At 39.7% G+C, this 19972-nt stretch overlaps 1 protein-coding gene across 1 annotated transcript in view; it reads left to right on the top strand.

Moving 5' to 3' along the window:
- Positions 1-19086, top strand: part of LOC139732191 (glycerol-3-phosphate dehydrogenase [NAD(+)], cytoplasmic-like) — a 34740-nt gene extending 15654 nt beyond the window's left edge. Inside the window, exons 4-8 of the mRNA XM_071643066.1 lie at positions 11477-11618; positions 12711-12823; positions 13719-13949; positions 15656-15762; positions 16833-19086. Of these exons, the coding sequence (XP_071499167.1) occupies positions 11477-11618; positions 12711-12823; positions 13719-13949; positions 15656-15762; positions 16833-16929 (690 nt within the window). The 3' untranslated portion in view covers positions 16930-19086. The remainder of the gene's footprint in view (positions 1-11476; positions 11619-12710; positions 12824-13718; positions 13950-15655; positions 15763-16832) is intronic.
- Positions 19087-19972: the final 886 nt, after the last annotated feature.

The raw sequence follows: 19972 nt of genomic DNA on the forward strand, positions 1-19972 counted from the left end.
AGATGTCAGATGATCGTTTTTATGTTCGGAAGAAAATAGCAGTAATATTCTGCTCCATCATGTCCATATGATGCTAACATAACTGTCTGATGTTTGCTTTTAAATTTCGAAATGAATAACAGTAACATTCAGCTGCGTTTAATGGTAAAATCAATGTTTGATGTTTGCTTTGACGTTCGGAAAAGAGTAACAATAATATTCAACTCCTGACAATGATGACATAAATGCTGGATGTTTGCTTTTACCGTAAAGATCCGTGTATAAGACGCACTATTTTTTCGTCGGAAAACGTTGAAAATCGGGGGTGCGTCGTATACACGGGTACAGTCGTATCATGGAAAAAAATCCCCCGTGTACACCCAATTTTATAAGGCCAACTTTGGGCCATGTATGCCCATCGACGTTTGGAAGGTAAGCAATCACTAAAACTTACGGATAAATGAGCGATCTTTCAATCTGGACACACACAAAAGCTGCAAATACAAGATAAACTTACATCGGTCTTGTGCAGTAACGATGTATCAATCTGGCCATAGACAACAGCTGTAACAGCACTGCTGTATGCTACCGATGTCAGTCTACCAAGCTACCAACAGCCAACCTAGTAGCTGGAATACGCGATGTACAGGTATCATCACTAAATTACCGATACCGTAAAACTTATCAATGTACTAGTATCAATATGGCCAAAGACAAAAGCTGTAAAATACGGAGTAGGATCGACACTATGTCACCGTAAATATGAACGATGTGTGAAGCATGCATGCATATCCATGTCGTTCGTTTGCTCTTCATTTCACGAGGCCAGCTAGGCATAGGATAGCATAGCTACACTGTAGCTAGCTAGCTAGCTAGCAAGCCTTTGGCAAAGGCAGCAGCTCACAGCTGCAGAGAGGCTTTTGCAATGGACTCGCGTGCACACAGCGATCGGATCGAAGCGCGCTTGCCCGTTACGCGCTGTGTGTGCAAGTCCATTGCTCTCTGTGTGCGTGTGCTGAAATTATAGCGAGCTGCCTTTTGCAAAAGGCTAGCACTGTGCATACAAGCATGGTACAAGAGACACACATGTTACTGGTAACAGTGCATGAGTGTAATTACCGTACACACCGTACGTCTTGCTGTATGATCCCTCTGCTACACTTGTTGATGTTTTTCTTTTTCGTAATGAGCCTTCCAGTCTGACCTGTGTCAATATGCGAGACACCCTCTGCTATGTATGACAGCAAAGATCGTACTGTACATATACACTCATGAGTACGATATGCATGACACATGTACCATGATTGAAAGGCCAAACAATAGCAAGTGAGTACCAAGGCATGTCTCGCATTTTGCGTCTTCCATATTTTGCCGATGTCCGATGAATACCGTTAAAAGAAAATATAAAAGGAAACGAAAAATAGAGCAAATACATGCTGCATTCTAGGGAAATTTTGAGCTGAAATAATATTTATGACACACGCAATATTTGTGTGGAATTTTTAAAGAAAAATTTTAGGTCCGAAAGTAGGGGTGCGTCTTATACACGAGTGCGTCTTATACACGGAACTTTACGGTATGTTCGAAAGTAAATTGCAATAACATTTAGCTCCGGAAGATGCTAAAATAAATGTCGAATGTTTGCTTTGATGTTCTGAAGTGAATAACAATAATATTCAACTCCGTACGCTGATAAAATAAATGCCGGATGTGTGCTTTTACGTTCGAAAGTAAATGTCAATAGCATTCAGCTCCGGAAGATGCTAAAATACATGTCGAATGATTGCTTTTACAGTAACATTCTGCCCCATACGATGATAAAAAAAATATTGGATATTTGCTACGGTACATTTCAAAATAAATATCAGTAACATTCAGCTATACGTTTCATGGTCCAAAATGTCTGATATCTGCCTTGACGTTCAAAAATGAAAAAAAAACAAACAAAAAAAACCAGTAACATTAGGCTCCGTGCGATGATAACATAATTGTCAGATGATTCATTTCACTTTCGGAAGTGGACAGCAGTCACATTCGGCTCCGTTCGATAATGAAATAAATGTCGGATGTTTGAAATGAATAACGGTAATATTCTGCTCCGTATGATGCAAAAATAAATAACAGATTGTTGCTTTAACATTTGGAAATGATTAATGGTATTAATCCGCTCAGTTAGATGCTAAAACAAATAGCGGATGTTTTCTTTCACGTTTGGAAATGGATTAGGATAGTATTCAGCTCCGTAAGATTCTAAAATGAATGTCGGTTGTTTGCTTTTACATTTAAAAATGAATAACGGTAACTTTCGTCTTTTTACAAAGCTAAAACAAATGTTGGATGCTAACAAATGTCAGCAAATGCTCCCATTTTCTCATTTCAAACGTTAGTTTTGACCTCCTCAATATATGGGCATCAACTTTTATAACAATATCTACGCCTATTTGTCAAATCTTTAAACACAGAGTAAGATGTTAGAATTTTCTATTCATTTGTTTTAGACATGGACATCTGTATCACTTCAATAATGCTTAACATTAATTTGTCTATGTTTAGTAGGACCGATTTAGTTTTTCTAATGTTTTTCCTGATTTTCTTTTTTGTCACCAGATTTTACTTTCGACCACCAGAAAATAAAAATCAATGATATTGGTGGCCCGATAAAACTTAGTGCGGAGCCCTGTGTATTCTATTCTATATTGTGATCGGCCTATACTTCCAGATTTTCATAATCGCATTGCTGGAAAAAAAAAAGTTTCAGTGCTTGCGTTCTCGGGGAAGTAAACTTCGTGAAAGGCAAAAAAAAAAAATAGTTTAAAAAAAGGCACTACGAGGGAGATTGATGTTTTGACAGTGGAGCGTGATTAATGGCAAAGATATAACTGTCAACGTAAGCAGGTGCGCCCCGACGGTTGAGAAATCTACGCGCACGGTATGACTGTCTTGATCAAAAAATCAAAACACAGTGGTTAAAGAAAAGCAAATGATGGGGCAGTGTGTAGTTCTATCGTAAAGCACTCCATTGGCACGGGTGCTATGTGCATACCATGTACGTGTGTTGGTAGGTGTTGGGGATTTTCCTTGTCAGCTGTGTATCGAGTATTTCTCCTTGGGCGCGCGATTGTTCTGGTCTCAAAATATTTACAATCGAGTGTGAAAACATTTGTGACATGTCTTTGCTGTCCAAGCGCGCTTAATCGGAGATGCTGAGTGATGTTTACAATTTCGATTCGAGCAACATGCTGGGAAAAACAATAAGTTAATTAAGATCGGGACATTAGATTTCCCTTCGAGGTAACCGAACTTCGAGTTATCTTTTTCGAGCTACGCAAATTTTAATACACGGAAACTCCATAGGAACAATCGGGACTTTTATTTTGCCCCCGAGGTAAGTGATATTCGGCTTATCCGACGTCGAGGTATCCGAGTTTGACTGTAATTTTTCATGAAAATTACAAATTCCGTCAACTTGATACTGACATATGTTATGGGTAGCAATTATTCCCCCTGCTTTTTGAAAGCGGTTAATCAAGTGCTTTTTCATAATGCTAGAAATGTGGATTTTTGCTGAATTTCCTTTAAATTTTCTTTGTTTTGTTGTATACTCATACGTCAAAACCTCTAGTAGCCTCCTCATCCAACGGTTCCAACACCAAAACTTTAAAAATTCATAACTTTTGTATCGATTGTCCAATTTTCCTTAAACTTTCACTGATGTGTTCTACTAATGTTGCTGCTTTCACTCGATCCACATTGCTGTTTGGGTTTGCGTTCCCTTTAATGGTATGTGTGAGTCCATTTGATGGTAAACAGATCAGTAACTCATGTCAAAATCCAAACTGCTGAAGATGATGAAGAAAAACAATAATAGTGAACCTTGAAACTAGCATCCCTGGGATATCTTTATGGTTTTATGTTTGACTGATTTAAAGGGGGGGGGGGAGGGATTAGAGTGGAATGAAGAGCTTTTATCAGATTATAATTTGAACATGTATGCTTTACTTATTGATTTATTAGCTGATACAATTCTATTTCTGGGATAAAGTTCAGCATAAGATGACTGACAAATTATCAAATGAAGGTCAAGTGTCACTGCTTATAGAAGTATTAGGTTGACTGTAAAATTGGGTGATTGTTTTTTGAAATGTATTTGTAATGTTTATAGTTTATAATAATTTCCAGTCATCAAATAAGTTACAGTGGCTGTAGATTTATATACCACAACTTTATGTTACATTACTCAGACTGTGTTAGAAGTCGCAGAGGGGTTGCAGGCCTATATGAACTCATCTGCTGTCATGTTTCTTGACACAAACTGCATACTTCAGATGGTGACATGACATTTGCTCCTGTGACAATTGCTCAGGTCCTATTTTCTCCTAGGACTTAGGGTTAGGGTTCTGATACTAGGGTTTTAAGTTTACTGTAGTTTGATGTGAGGATAAGGATTAGGGTTAGGGTTATGATAGGATTTTAGGTTTAGTTTGATACGAGAATCAGGGCAAGGGTTATCTCTGTTGGTAGAATTTATGTTTGGCTTAGTGTGCGGATATTTCATGGGATCAATTGTCGCATGAGCAAATGTCATGAAACAGTTTCAAATGTAGAAATGACTCTACTTGATAAGTGACAGCTGTGACACAAAATAACCTCTGAAACAAAATGTAACTTTTGAAACACTAACATTAAGCATAGATTAATACTTATATGGAGGCACCACAGTGGAAGTGAACACATGATCAAACTAAACATCATTTTCTGAATCACCTTGTGGAGATCAAACCATTCAAATTCCAAAATGTGCACCCAAATTTGAGCAAATGCTTGAAGAAGACCTCAAAATATGATTATGATTTGCCACAAATGTGATTGAAGAAGTTGTTTGGGAGAAACATGACGTGTGATTGCTTTCAGACTTACAATTGCAACTTGGATGCAAACAACTAGGGTCTTTTGTATACATAAAACCAGTCACATTTTCATCTGGATGCTGCAATAAGTTCAAATCCTTTCTTTGCATTCTGAGTTTAAATGAAAATGAAATTTGTGTCATGTAAATTTCATATGTGCATTTTACAATTAGAACCTAAATCAACCTAACCATGCAGTGTCCATGGGGAGTAACAGATTTCTCCTGAATTTGCAGTTAAGTTTTTGAAAGCACTGGTCACCTTTTGGTCAACTTTTGGTCATCACTTGTAATGTATATTTCAGCCACCCACTCTTGAGATCAGTAAGCACTTTAAAACACCATTGACATTGTATGTAGTGATGTTGCCAGTGGCAATTACAGTTGAATCAGTTTTCTGTATTTGATCGAGGTGGTGACACGCTCACACCACAATTTGAAACTGTTGGGATCTGTCTGACCACTTGTGCTGTTGATATGTACACTGTAATATGGAGCTTATATTTGTTGAAAGTTACCTGTCTCCCACTCCCCCGCTATTCCCCTCCCCCACACATACACACATAATCTCAAGTAAGTTATGAGGGTTCGTACCATTCACATTCATTAGGGTATTGGTACCAGCATATAACCTGATTATATTATACCCAGCATATGTGGAGAAAGAAGAAAGTACAGCACAGTGAGGATAAAAAACAAATGTGTGAAGTCAGCACTACCACTAGAGTATTTGTCTGATATTGTCACAGGTGGTGTGATCTTAGTCTTTACACAAGTATGGACTTTGTATTTATGTGAGAACAACAATAGATCCGAACTTCCGTCGATATGATTTTTACATGCACGCATCGTGGCCAAGATTGTATTCGAGAGGAGGGTTCATACAGTACAAATTGGATGAGACCAAATATTTGCAGTGCTGTCGTACCATTGCTGTGTCTCTCCCTCAATGAACCACCCCTCGAGCCATTGTCACTGGTGGCTTTCTGGAGTTTTAACTTAAAGTTCACATAAGAAGCCGATCGCCAAAAACTGGACTGTTTGTGTTTTTGAAAGGCTTATTAACCATACTTTCCTATCTCACATCTTTCAAACCCCTAAAAAGGTTGGTTTTTGAGGAATATGCGTTCAAATTTCGTCAAAATATCGAAGCCTTATTCCCCGTTGAGTCAAGACCCCTAGATTATGATGTCACGTAAGGGTATTCCCTCTTATGTCCACGCAAATGCAGTGCTGTCAAAGCTTTAAAATTGCGTCATATCGCTCTCTTATGATGGATTTTATGTTCTAATTTGTTTAAGAATTATTAGAAAAAAATGTTCTAGTGAACGATTTTTTGATACATCACATAATATTCAGAAAATTTAGAATTTTGAGAGGACTTTTTTAGTTTTATTTTGGTTGGAAAAATAACGTCCGGCGTAAAAGATTAATCCGCGAGTGATGCGACTCTGTACGTGCCAGCGCGCGGTACGGTGCGGACGCCAGATGCTGCCAGCAAAGAGCTACCTCTGTGTGTGTGTGTCACTACGTGTGTGTGTGTATGTGTTGTGTATGATGTGCATATCGAGGCAGGAAACTGGGCTGGTGTCGCTTGCGATAGCTCCTATAGGCCTACAACACGCATCACAGCATAGCACGCACCCTGTACTGTACATATCGGATACAGTCACGCTCACAAATCACGTACGTCTTGCAAAACAACCAGACTAAATTTCTGTCTACTATTATTAGTTTACTTGTGGATTGGTTATGATCTTATCGTTGTTCATTTATATGGCATTTATATTTCGAAAGTGCACTCGCGATGCTCGAGTCACTGGCACTATAAAGCCGAGAAGTCGGTTGTGAATACAATCATGTCCGCTTAGCCAAAGTGCGAACGTAACCATGCTCGCCATGCCGGCTGCCCTGGCTTGCAATCGCGATGCTCTCTCGTCCGCTCGGCTCCCCGAATTTTACCGGCGGGGCTGCCTAGCTGCTGCTAGCTAGCTGCGCCTGCATACATACGCGGGGTTCGTACGTGTTGTAGGGCGCTCAATACGGTACATGTGAATCGAATGTAAACTGAATACCGAGCACGTACGTACGCACGCAGCGCACACAGGGTATGACAACACATAGGGGGAGTGGCTTCTGCGCTTGTTACGCGTATTTTCTAACCGCTGTACGCTCATTATCTGATCGCTGGAGATCCACACGCGAATGCAGCTTTTCGGCGTTGTTTGCAAACATGATTTGGGTCACATTTTCATGCGTGCTCGTAAAAAAATGGGGTGATATTGCTGTGATTTCAAAGTTAAATTTCTCAAGATAGAAACATCATTTCGCCATGAAATTTGAAATATGTCTTAATGAATATGTCTAAAATCGAGACGAGGAGCATCCCCGTCGTTTGCCATTCCATCTCCATCGAAAGGCAGCGGCTCATAGGGTTGCGGCACCCGTGGCCCTGCCGCTGCTTCCCCGGCTGGATTGACGTCGACAGCACCTTGCTCTCCCACTTCTCCATCGTCCTCTCCCCAGCTTACATCTTCCCAACTTCCATCGTCCTCGTCTATATTCTCGTCCCCTTCTCTGCTTTTGTCGCTTCATTCCTCTTCACTAACGTACTCCTCAAAGTCCATAAAAAGATCACTCTGATAACTCACTGTTCTCGGCCATTTTCGGAAGGAGTGAAAGCTCAAAATTGATCGACGCGAAATTTCGAAACGAACCGCTATGAAAAAGTTACGATGATACAAATGTGAACCGCACGTACGTACGTACAATGCATACGATACGAGCTGCGAGGTGATACGTCATACCGACCGACGGCCGACCGGATCTACTTTCGCACCAAAACTATGAGGAGAAAATTGTGATAATTGTGTGAAATTTGGGCTTGTTGCAGATCATAGTAATACAAAATAATTGTTTGAGAAGAAGCAGTTCATGATAATACTATTAAGTGTAGACAAACAGTAAAGAGTTGGTGTCAAAAGTATAAATAGCAGAGATTTCAGACTTTGAAAAAAAATTGACAGAAATTCTTTCCCGATGCCAAATGCTTTTCTACAGAGCATCCGGGGCCCGTGGCTCTAACTACCCTGGCGTGACGTCACAACTTTTGGAGTCCCGTACTGTGGCTGGTTTTCGAGGGGGAGGGAGGGGGATGTTTGGGACTTGCAAATAGCGGATATCTAGATGCTTGCGGGGATTTGAGCCAAACTTTTTGAATAATTGGTCAATTACCAACATATATTTCATCTACAAACGAATTTTACGAACATTTATTCCCTTCATATAGGATCTTTAAGTGGTTATCATTGGGGCTTTGACTTTAATAGTAGCAGGGAGGGACTCATTATTAATTGCACTACTTTAGTGTGCTGCTTCTTCGGTGATAGTACTGGTACCATGTTTAATTGTTCTTTGCAGAAAAAAAAAAAGCTGAAGTACTGAACTTTGCAATATTGTGTGTGTGTGTGTGTGTGTTTTGTCCTAAATGCAGATTTCCAATACCAGTTGTACTTTGATTCCATGGTGCAGCATTAATTAGTTTGCTGAGCAAGAGTCTGTCATTTCCTGTTACTACTTGCAATTTGCCCCGACTGTATGATATGGTAGGGGTCAATTTGAGTCTTAAGTCTTAATAGACGTTGTAGGTTTTTACTTAAAGACCCAGTGGTACGGGAATACCATAGAGTAGGAATTAATTTGAGTCTTAAGTCTTAATAGATGTTGTAGGTTTTTACTTAAAGACCCAGTGGTACGGGGATACCATAGAGTAGGAATTAATTTGAGTCTTAAGTCTTAATAGATGTTGTAGGTTTTTACTTAAAGGACAAGTTCACCTTTGTAAACATAAGGATTGAGAGAATGCAACAATATTAGTATAACACATCAGTGAAAGTTTGAGGAAAATTGGACAATCGATGCAAAAGTTATGAATTTTAAAAAATTTTGTGTTGGAACCGCTGGATGAGGAGACTACTACAGCTTGTGAGTCATATGCGTACAACAGTATAAAGAAAATGTAAAGAAAATTCAACATATTTTCACTTTTTTCGCATAATAAAAGAGCACTTGACTTGCCTCTTTCTAAAGGCAGGGGGAACAATATTACCCATAACATTTGTCGGTAACGAGTCGGGGGAATGTGTACTTTTTTCAAAAAATGAAATTTTGTGAAATTCTCTTTATATTTTCCTTATATTGTTGTACGCATGTGACATCTAAGTTATTCGCACACTGCAGTAGTCTTCTCATCCAGCGGTTACTGCACAAAAACTTCAAAAATTCATAACTTTTGAACGGATTGTCTGATTTTCCTCAAACTTTGAATGATGTGTTTTACTAATATTGCTACATTCTCTCAATCCTTATGTTTATGAAGGTGAACTTGTCCTTTAAAGACCCAGTGGTACGGGATACCAGATAGTGGGAAGGCTGGTCTAGTTCAGATGTATTTGAAAATTCTTGAAACGAAATGTAGGCTTATATATAGCTTTAAAATGATCTTTGTGTGAGTACCGGTACACACACAGCCAAAGAATCTCAACTGGAATTGGCCGTTAATGATGAGGGTATATGCTTCAATGCACATATTTGCTGACATTGACAATTTGTTTTGTTTTTTGTTTTGTTTTTTAATGTACACCGGTGGGCAGGGAATGAATTAAGCCACCCATGAGTTAACATGCTAAAATGGGTCATTAAAGCCTTCAGCAATATGCTCTTGTACACCTTTTATAGTTTAAGTTAGGGGGCAGTTAAATTGTCACCGTACTTCACAGCATTCCTTTCACACAGTGGCCATGATTGTATAGCGCCTTACTTTGTTCTGTGTTCGTAGTGTCTACGTGTGGCACATTTCATAGATACAAAATCAGACTTCTGATCCTGGCTGATGTGGTGTAGACTAGTACCGTGGGTATGAAACACCTGTTGATGACTACCCTTTCTCTCACAGGAAGAAATGCATATATTGGACATCTCGAAACATACACTAAACGGGGTGATATCGAGTCATTCTGTTTTAACCAGTACTTTGATATTGAATCTTGCAAAGTTCAAGGTACATGTACAGTAATTCACATTGGAGGTATTGAATGGGATAGATGCCATATTCAATGATTAATGAACTCTTTGCTAACAGCATTCATGATATGACATTAGTTGTTCAAGGTTTGTTTTCTCCATTATGGCTCAACTAACATTATATCGTGTAGTATTATATATTATAGATATATATATTGATAATATATCACAGTTGTTACAGGACATTCCTTTTGTAAATGATTTTGTACACCATTGTGTGAAGTGAGTTTAAAAAGAAATGTCTTCTGGGGCATTGTACGTATTTCCCTCAGTGGTGCATAATAAAAACACTGTTTTCCATTACGGTATGTCATTTTCCCTGTATCCTGGATACAAGGGTAGGTGAATTTTAATAACAACAACAACAATAACTTTCACATCTGATTCAGTAAACTTCAATTTTATTTATGTGGGTGAATGGTGTATTTATTTCTAACATCTATGAAATGGATTCCTTGTTAACGAAAGTGACCCCCATAATGTGTACATTTAAGATATACTCATCACATTACTACTGTTTTACACTGAAGTGAATATTCCATCTTGTGCAAACATCCACATTTTTCTAGTACAGATTTTCAAGTTAGAGGTGTAATCTTTAAATTTTGCATGAGAACAGTTTGTTGTGCTTTAGTGGTCTGTCAATGGTTTAAACCATGGTTTCAATGGTACTAACTTTGTGAATTCGGGCCTATAAGTCCCCAGAAATACAGCACAACCTGCAGAGGTCATGCCGTGTTTACCTCAGATGTCTAGGACTCCAAACAGACATGACACAAAGCACAAATCTGGAGTAAGTCTTCAACAGGAGGTAAATGTGCTAAGCAGCTTAGCACCAGCAAGGCTTGACTCTCATTTATTTTTTGGTGGCCCAACAATGAAATTTGGTGGGCCAAATGGGCCACCAAAACACATCATTAATTAAACAGTGGTGACAAGCCGTCTATTTCTGGTGGCCATGGGCCACAGGGCCACTGCTATTGTCAAGCCTTGATGAGTCTGAACTAGCCTCCTGAGGTTGTGCTGTGTTTATCACAGACAAGGGGACTCTAAACAGTTACAGGGTAAACATAGCACACACCTCCAGTGACCTGCGCTGTCTGTGGTGCGAGTGGCCATGTGCACACCCTAAAACAGTTCGCCTCTCTTCAGGATAACTGCGCGGCCACCGGTTTTCATCAAAACATGTGCTGACTTCATGCCAGACAGCCGGGAACTCTGAACAGAGGGTCTCTTTCACCTTGCTGTATACAAGGTTGGGATCCTTGTAGCTTGTTCATTGTGAAGCATTGAGATGATTCCTCGTAGTGGTCAAGGTATAAAACAAATAGTCCAAACACAACTACATCACTTACTTTTACAACTCTTGGGAGTATGAGGCCCCCTACAGGCCATTTAGTGCTACCTCCTTGTTTGATATCTCCACTGCCTTGGGTTATCAACCTCTTGGAAATATATTTTTGGGGGAATAATGCAACATAATAGTGCTTGGTGTCTTCATAACCACAGGGCGTGCACATCAAAGACAATGGGCTGGAGTTGATATCGGAGCTAATCTCTGGCTACCTTGGGGGAATTCCTTGCCATGTGCTGATGGGGGCCAACCTCGCGCCAGAAGTAGCCGCGGAGAAGTTTTGCGAGACGACCATTGGTGAGTGCGGGGACTGTCTTTATAAATGCAAGATGCTCGAAGTCGCACTGAAAGCTACATACCATCAGGGGGTCCAGTTCATTTTAATGACAATACAGCATGTATGGTGATTACATGACATTGATAAATTCTAACAGTTCTTGTAAAGGTCATGTGTTCAGTTTTATAAAGAGTATGCATGAACCAGCTTTCTCTTGCTATGTCTCACTTATTTTGTCAAGATGTCCCATACAAATTGGTAGATATAAAAATGAACATGGTTACCATGAGGGACTGGTCTTGTCAAATTTTGACATCAGAAGTGTACTATTTCATCTGTATTTTGTGTGTGTGTGTGTGTGTGTTTTTTGCTTTTTTTGGGGGGGGGGGGCTGGGTCTGGAGAGGGGGACTAGTAGGTCCATTATGGTCTGATTCATTCAATATGTTCAACCAGTGAATCTCCATGTGTCGGGTGTAAAGTGAGGTTCCCCAGTGTCCCTCCCTCTCCATTCCCATGCAAAGTTAAGCTGCGTTTACACAAACTGCGTTTACACCATGTTCCCGGCAACCACGGCAGCCCCGTTTCAGGCCACCGTGGAAAAAAGCGGGATGGACGTGCAACGATACGGTGAGATGGGATTGTCAGACGTGGCAGGCCATGATTGCCGTGGATGCCTTGTCAGATTTTTAAACTGTAAAAAAATTTGCCACGGCAGTCCCGATGCTAATGAGGAATTTTGTATGCCTTTATAAAACAGAGTGAACGCAATGAAACACAGTGGCACATAAAAGACCGTAACAAAACTTGGAGGTGATCCGTAGCGGGACGCGATAGAAAATATTGACAGTCTAGCCTGATCAGACGCCATGAGAACAGCGTCTGATAGCTATATGTTCACCAGGGCATGGACTGGAATGAACAAGACTAGAACGTGAAGGGGAAAAAAACAGGAGAATGTCTCATTTACCCACGGCGCACTGCGTTTCAGGCAAATGGGGCTGCCGTGGCCTCCGGGAACATGGTGTAAACGCAGCTTTCGTGGCTACTCTAAAATAATATTCATATTTCTTGTTTTTTTTCATCACTAATATTTTACACACACTATTCTCAGGATGTAAGGACAAAGAGAAGGGAAAGCTCCTCAAGCTGCTGTTTGAAGTTGATTACTTCAGGATTGTCGTCGTGGAAGACAAAGACACCGTCGAGCTGTGTGGTGCTCTAAAGGTTGGTTCTTGCTTGCATGCTCATGCTTTAAATATTGTATGTGCATTTTACTTCCACGTTATTGTCTTTTAAGTTACGGAATTCCCCCTGCCGAGAACTGCAGATCAGTCCTTGTGGACCCTTTGCTGTTAGAAAAATGCATTTTTCTTCAAGGAAGTGCTGTGATATTTGCTTTGCAAACTTGATTGTTCATCTGGGCATGTAAAGTTGTCAATATAAAGTGCTCACCCATATCTGAAGCAGGAATATAGTTTCATTGACATACATGTATGTGTGAGTTGTTTCAGTGTATTATGGAGACTATGAAGCCATGTTAATATTACATAGAAGAAAGGGATGGGTTGCATCCACAAGTCAGGCTGAGTCTGAATATCAATCAGAGGACTTGAGTTAGAATCCAGTCCAGTGCATCATATGTCCTTGGACAATATGTTTTTATGCACCATGTCCCTCTTGACACAGGAGTATGAATGGATGCCTTGCAATGCTAGGTAATCATGATGGCAGGGCCCTCTGGCAGAACAGTGGCAACACTGAAGAGACTACCCTGGATAAAGACGACCATATCATCATTGTTATTGTTACATTTAAGTGTGCTTAATCAAAGAAATACTAGGTGGGTAATACTGTACAACATGATATATTCGTGGCACGAAATTTTCGTGAATTGGAGCCGACGGCCTTTTTCGTGGCAAGAAATTTTCACGTATTGCCTCTTGCGTTCAATGCATATAGTGTAGATAAGAAATTTCGTGTGCATTTTAATTTCGCGAATCTTGGTGCTCGCGAAATTCGCGAAATTAAAATGCACGCGAACATTTCTCATATTACAGTATGTTTTTTAGATGGTTAATATGGTTAACATAATTCTGCCCGTGTCCCCCCGTGTTCGTAGAATATCGTGGCAGTCGGTGCAGGTATCATCGACGGACTCAAGCTTGGCGACAACACGAAGGCGGCCATCATCCGCCTCGGCCTGATGGAGATGGTGTCCTTTGCCGAGACATTTTACAAGAACGTTCAGAAGTCGACATTCCTGGAGAGCTGTGGCGTGGCTGATCTCATCACAACCTGCTACGGCGGGAGGAATCGTCGCGTCGCCGAGGCCTTTGTACTTACCGGGAAGGTACCGTGAAAATTTTTAATTTAATGTTTACTGTCATCCATACCTGTACACAGATGGACTCTCTAGGAAAGTAGGTGGGCAATTCCGCAGTTAGGTGGACATGACATGGATAAAAGAAATGTGCCTCTTTATCTTACTCTTTAATTTAGGTATCAACTAATGCCATGGATGTTCACCAATCACTAAGGTCTTTCAAATTCAGTAGAATTTATTTTTCGTATTTATTGATTTTGCGAGATCTAAAACCATCATTTAAAATGTACATGTGGGACTGGGGATGCTGAAATTCACTTAAATGCAAATTACAGTGGGTTGCTTTGAAATTTTTTCCTCAAATTTTTGCTAAAAGGTAAAAGATGAATACATTTAAATACTCCAGAAGTCATGTGACATTTTGTCAATTACAGAAGGGTGAAATGACCTGCGGAATTACTCCGGACAAATGTAACGTTACTAACCGTAACGTTACTAACCATGCATTTGGGGGTCTAGCTAATGAATTATCAGTCGAACTGCTAAAAATATTTGCGTGAACATTTGTCATGATGCCATAATTGAAATTAATGCAACACTTTGTTTGAAGTAACTTGAAATTTTGCACACTTTTTGTTACAAGACATTGATTTTTTTTGTCATGTCCTTTTTTCGTAACGTTACTAACCAGCCCTTTTAGTTGCCATAGCAATTTTAATATTTATTGGATTGTGCTCATTCTTTTCTATATCATAGACCTGGGGAGGATGAACATGTTTTAACATGATTTTGACTTGAAATGAATAAATGGTGATTCAGCAGTAAAAATAAATGTCTAAATTTCTTTAAATGTAACGTTACTAACCGCGGAATTGCCCAGCTACATAATGATTAGGGTGGTTTTTCCATTGAGTAGTGAATAAGTGTTGGCACAGACAGTTTATCGGAAATGAAAGCTTGTCAATATCCTGAAACCCTTGCTCATTCCATAAAGCTTTTTCAACCTTGTGTGGAAAAACTTGTGAATTCAACATAATTGACCAAAGCTCTTCATTGTATATTCAATACTTATTATGATAACACATTGTAAGGTAACAATCCCATAGCAATTTCATGACAATATTTGCCATAATTCATTAATCTATTTATATGGAGTACTTAAAAAAAAAATCAGGTATGTACTGCAAATGAATTGTTTTGATGCACAGAGCTGCTTTGAACATTCATGTCTATAAAGGGAGGGTATGGTATTGGTTGAGGTGAGGGCTCAGCTTTTAACTTTTTTGAGATACTTATAAACCACTTTATGAAATGTTAAAGAGCAAACAATTTTAAGATGAATTCAAAGTTTGAAAATCAGTTTTTAAATGGCTGAGATATCCAAAAACAAAATAAAACAGAGTTATATTATTACAAAATGTGGGTCCCACCTTTTATAAGGGTCACTTTGTTTTAGATATCTCAGCTATTTCAAAACCGATTTCATCAAATAGACTTTGAATTCCTCTTCGAATTATATGCTGTTTCATAATTATAAGAGGTTTTTCAGTTTCTCAACAAATCATCATCAAAACATGTGGGAAACATGAAGCCCCATCTCAACCGAAACTGTACAATCCCTTTAATGTTAACTTCTGAGGAGTCTGTATATTCATGTGTTTAATGTGAACTTCATCATTCCACAATTATTATTATTATAAAATGAAGCCATTGTTGGTTTTGTATCTTACCAGACCATTGAGGAGCTGGAACAAGAAATGCTAAATGGTCAGAAACTTCAAGGACCGCAGACGGCGTACGAAGTCCACCAGATGCTGAAGTCAAAGAACCTTACAAATAGGTAGGGAAAAGTTAACTTGTCTTACATTACCCTGCCCCGCCCCTCTCCCTTCCCCTTTTCCCATCTCCATTCCCCTCCCCTCCATTCTCCTTCTCTCCCCTACACTCCCCTCTTCCCTTCCTTGTCCCCTCCCCTCTTCCATCACCTGGTCCCTTCCCTTTCCCTACACTCCTCTGCCCTCCCCTCTCCTCCCCCCCCCCCTTGCCTGTCCCCTGCCTTCATTCCTGTCCTCTCCCTTTCCATCTCCCCTCCCCTCCCTTCTCCCTTCCCTTTTCACCTCTCCTGTCCCCTCCCCTTGTTCCCATTACCCCTCTCCCTACACTCCCCTCTTCTCTTCCCTCTCCCTTCTCCTTTCCCCTTGCTTTTTCCTCTTCTTTCCCCTCCACTTGTTTCTTCCCTTTCCTTCTCATGCACACCTCTTTTCCCTTACCCCCCCCCCTCTCCTCCCTCTCCTACCCCTTATCCCTCTCCTGACCCCCCATCCCTTCTCTATCCTTTTCCCTCCCACCTACACTTCTTTTTTCTCTTCCCTCTTCCCTCCCCTTCACTCCCCTCCCCTCTCCTCCCCTCTCCTTCCTCTCCAACCCCTTACCACTCTCCTATCCCTTCCCCTAACCTCTTCCCTATCCTTACCCCTCTCATCTACACTTCCTTTTCCTCTTTTCTCTTCCCTCCTCTCCCAACCCACTCCCCTCTCTCCTTCGTCCTTCCTTCTGTCCACTTCACTCTACTCTAAATTATGCCAACTTTAGAGCACTGTAGTTATTATGCCCCTTCATGATGCAGTTGTCAACTTGGCACTCACATTCCATTATCAATTAATTAAAGTCATTTTTTTTTTGGCAACTGAGGTGATGTACTTGAAATGATTAAATATATTCCACTGTTTTGAGCATGTATTTTTTGTAAGTGCTGTCATGTAGTTGAGCTGTGTATAGGGTATTTAAATACCTGGTAGTAATAGTCATAATAACATACTTCGGCTAAACTTTTGACAGCAACTTCCAAATGATATCACTGTCACTGAGTTAAAGTGTTGCTGATACCCTTGTTTTGCTTGCAATCTCCAGGTACCCGCTCTTCACAGCCATCTACAATATTTGCTACGAGGGCCTCCCACCGACGAAGCTGATAGAGTCTCTCCACGACCATCCAGAGCACATGTAAATCAGTTAATCTACCCCCTCGTCACTACCACCGCTGCCATTCTCTCCCATGGAGTGTTTACCATTGCTGGCATTCATCCATTTAAGCTTCTACGACTTCTTCCTCTGTGAGGAGGAGACACATTCAATAGGACCAGGAAATAAGATGATTTATGTACCAATCGGGAAAAAGGAATGAGCTGTAATGAGAATGGTGGTGTCCTGTTAAAAGTAGAGGCCCATGAGCCCTATAGAGTTATAGGAACTTGCAGTGGTCTGTAATGCACAGTGATTGTTGCCATGATAGCAACAGAGAAGGTGCTTAGAGCCGATTAATTTTCTACTGGTTATGAATTCTCATAAAATTCTTCCTGAAACACGTCTAGATGTAGATGTGTGGATGGTCTGTTTCTCGGCACAAGCCGGAGGTCTAACAGTGCAGGCTTTTGTATCTCTACTTTCATGCATCGCACAAAGTTGTTGTGACTCCCAAGCATATAACAACATCCCATTTCCACCACTAACGTTTGGCCGTTACATACACCTCTTCAGTACAGATGTGTGATTTGATGTGTGTGTGCATGTGTATAATGTGTGTGCATAGTCTGAATTCCAGACTCATTTTTTTCACTTGCCTAACTCATGTAATTTGCTAGTAGGATATTATCACAGTATCAGGCAGTAATATTGTTCCTTCCAACAGCCATTCGACCACTTGTGCCAAGGGTCAAACAGCCATTTGACCACTTATGCCAAGGGTCAAACAGCTGTTGGAGGTCAAGGAGTCTCAGTTGGTCCACCTTGCAGTGGTAGAGGGAATCAGGTTTAGAAGATGATCTACCTCACAGCAATGAAGAGGGACAGGTCTGAGATCCGAAGACTAATGCACATATATCTGATAAAGGATGGGCAGTAAGTAAATGTACTACATTTATCCACTGACCCCATAGTTTGATGTCAATATGACACCAGTTTCCGGTGATTTTTTTTTTTTTTTTTTTAAATTTCATGGCTGCAACAAAACAATTAACAAATCTTTCAGCTTGTAAAGTCATCTAAAACTTGTCAAGCAGAGTCTTTTTCTATTCTGATTGCGCCACATTACAAGAAACTCAGGGGATGACGATGGTCTAGCAGTAGTGAGGCTCGGCCTTTATTTAACATTCTTACTGAGCTTTATTCAACCCAATACATAAAAGAGAAAACAATGATCAAGTTGTTTTTGTTTCGTTGATTTTAGAGTAAGGCCTGATATGTGAGTCATGATGTATTCATAACATAATGTCTTGTTCATGTTAATGTGCTCTGAGGTAATGTTTTGTCATGGGTATGTGTGCTGGAAAGTGTTTTCTACCCAACCAACTTTATCGGTTTCATCTTCACAAGAGGGTGGCTTATATCTAATGGGTGAAGTCTTTCTGGATAAGATTAGATGCTGAGGTAACAAAAGTGACAGGGAATATATTTGTGTCTCTGCCTCGAAAGGGTGCCACAGACATAATTCCTTTCTGCAAAGAATATGCCCCAGATTTACATTTTTAACTTTATAGTTTACATGCCAAAATTTGACAGTAGTAATATAATTTAATTGTAATGCACATAAAATGGATTGATATGCTACCTTTATCTCTTCTTCTTTTTTCCACGACAGATGATTTCTTTCATGCGATGTTTCTAAAAGTAATGGGAATGTAGAGACACAGAGAATGTGCTCTCTGGGAAGTTTAGTTTTGCATCGCATTCGTGATCCATCACGTATAGAATTGCCAACATGTGTTTAATTGACAAAATCGACAAATGAGGTGATAGGGAATGAACAATAGGAAATATGACATCTGTTCACAAATTTAAAGTGCAATATCCTAAAAAGCACATTATATCTACATATACAATGTATACATTATATCATTATTTCAAAATTAAAAACTCTTCAGTTTTCACAAAAGAAATATTAATAGGGGCATTCTGAATTTACCTGTCACTTGGAAATACCAGATCTAATGCACACCTGAGTTTAAACTTGGGAGAATTTATCAAAACTATCAAGTTTATCTAATTGTGAGCTTTCTTACCATTTCTGTGGTAAGGATTTGGGGTTGGAGTGGAGCAAATCACATATCATTTGAAAATATCATAGTCTGGAGAATTTTGAAACAGCAACATTAGAAAATTGGTGCAGTGACAGAGCTTCCATGTTGCTAGGCAACATATGCCATATCTTCCATGTGTTTAAATCCTATACAAGATGATACTGGGTACTGTATAAGCTGTTATTTTCACTAGGGTTTAATTTTCATGAATTTCGCAAATCACAGCTGGATCGGGAATTTAACAATACATGAAAATGTCACCATACGCTCGGGTAATAAAGCATTTACGTTAGTGTCGGCATCAGTTTGCGAAAACATCTCACTAAAATATCTATGACCTCCTCATTTGCAAAAATATCTTTAGACCCTATGTGAAAATAACAGCTTATATACAGTAGTCTCAATGGTATTAGGAAAAGTACTTAGAAAGTATACCACATCTAAAAATAAATTCAAGATGTAGCCCCCCCCCCCCCCCCAATTCATTTCCAAAGTGTCCTGTAAAAGTGGGAAAAAAGGTCAGTCTACAAAGGTGAATTTGTGTGATTTTGACTTTTCTAACTTATTAAATATTTTTGCCAGTCGTAATATAATTTCACATGGACAGAACAGAGTAAGCAAAACATTTTTGCATTTTTCCGCTTATGCCAGTATCACACAACGAGAAATGGTGCGAAATGTCTGCTCCGTGAATTACAAGGTATTCTATGTTTACCTACAGTTGATGGTTACCTTAGCTGGTTATGAGGGGTGATGCTCCTAGCCAATAGAAGATGCTATAGAGAATGGATAAGAAAACTGAGAAGTACTGCACTGTTTCCTCTTTCTCTCTCTCTCTCTCTCTTTCTCAGGAATGTGAAATTTCTATGTCAGTTTCACCAGTGTAGTCAAGGAATGTTTAAATGATATTCAAATACACAATGTCAGGGTTCTGGAGAATGTAATGTCAAGTGTGTATTGAATAAAGAAATAGAT

The sequence above is a fragment of the Diadema antillarum genome, unplaced genomic scaffold (genome assembly GCF_040938485.1).
Source record: "Diadema antillarum isolate AM-2024a unplaced genomic scaffold, OU_Dant_1.0 seq00000403_RagTag, whole genome shotgun sequence".
NCBI lineage: Eukaryota > Metazoa > Echinodermata > Echinoidea > Diadematoida > Diadematidae > Diadema > Diadema antillarum.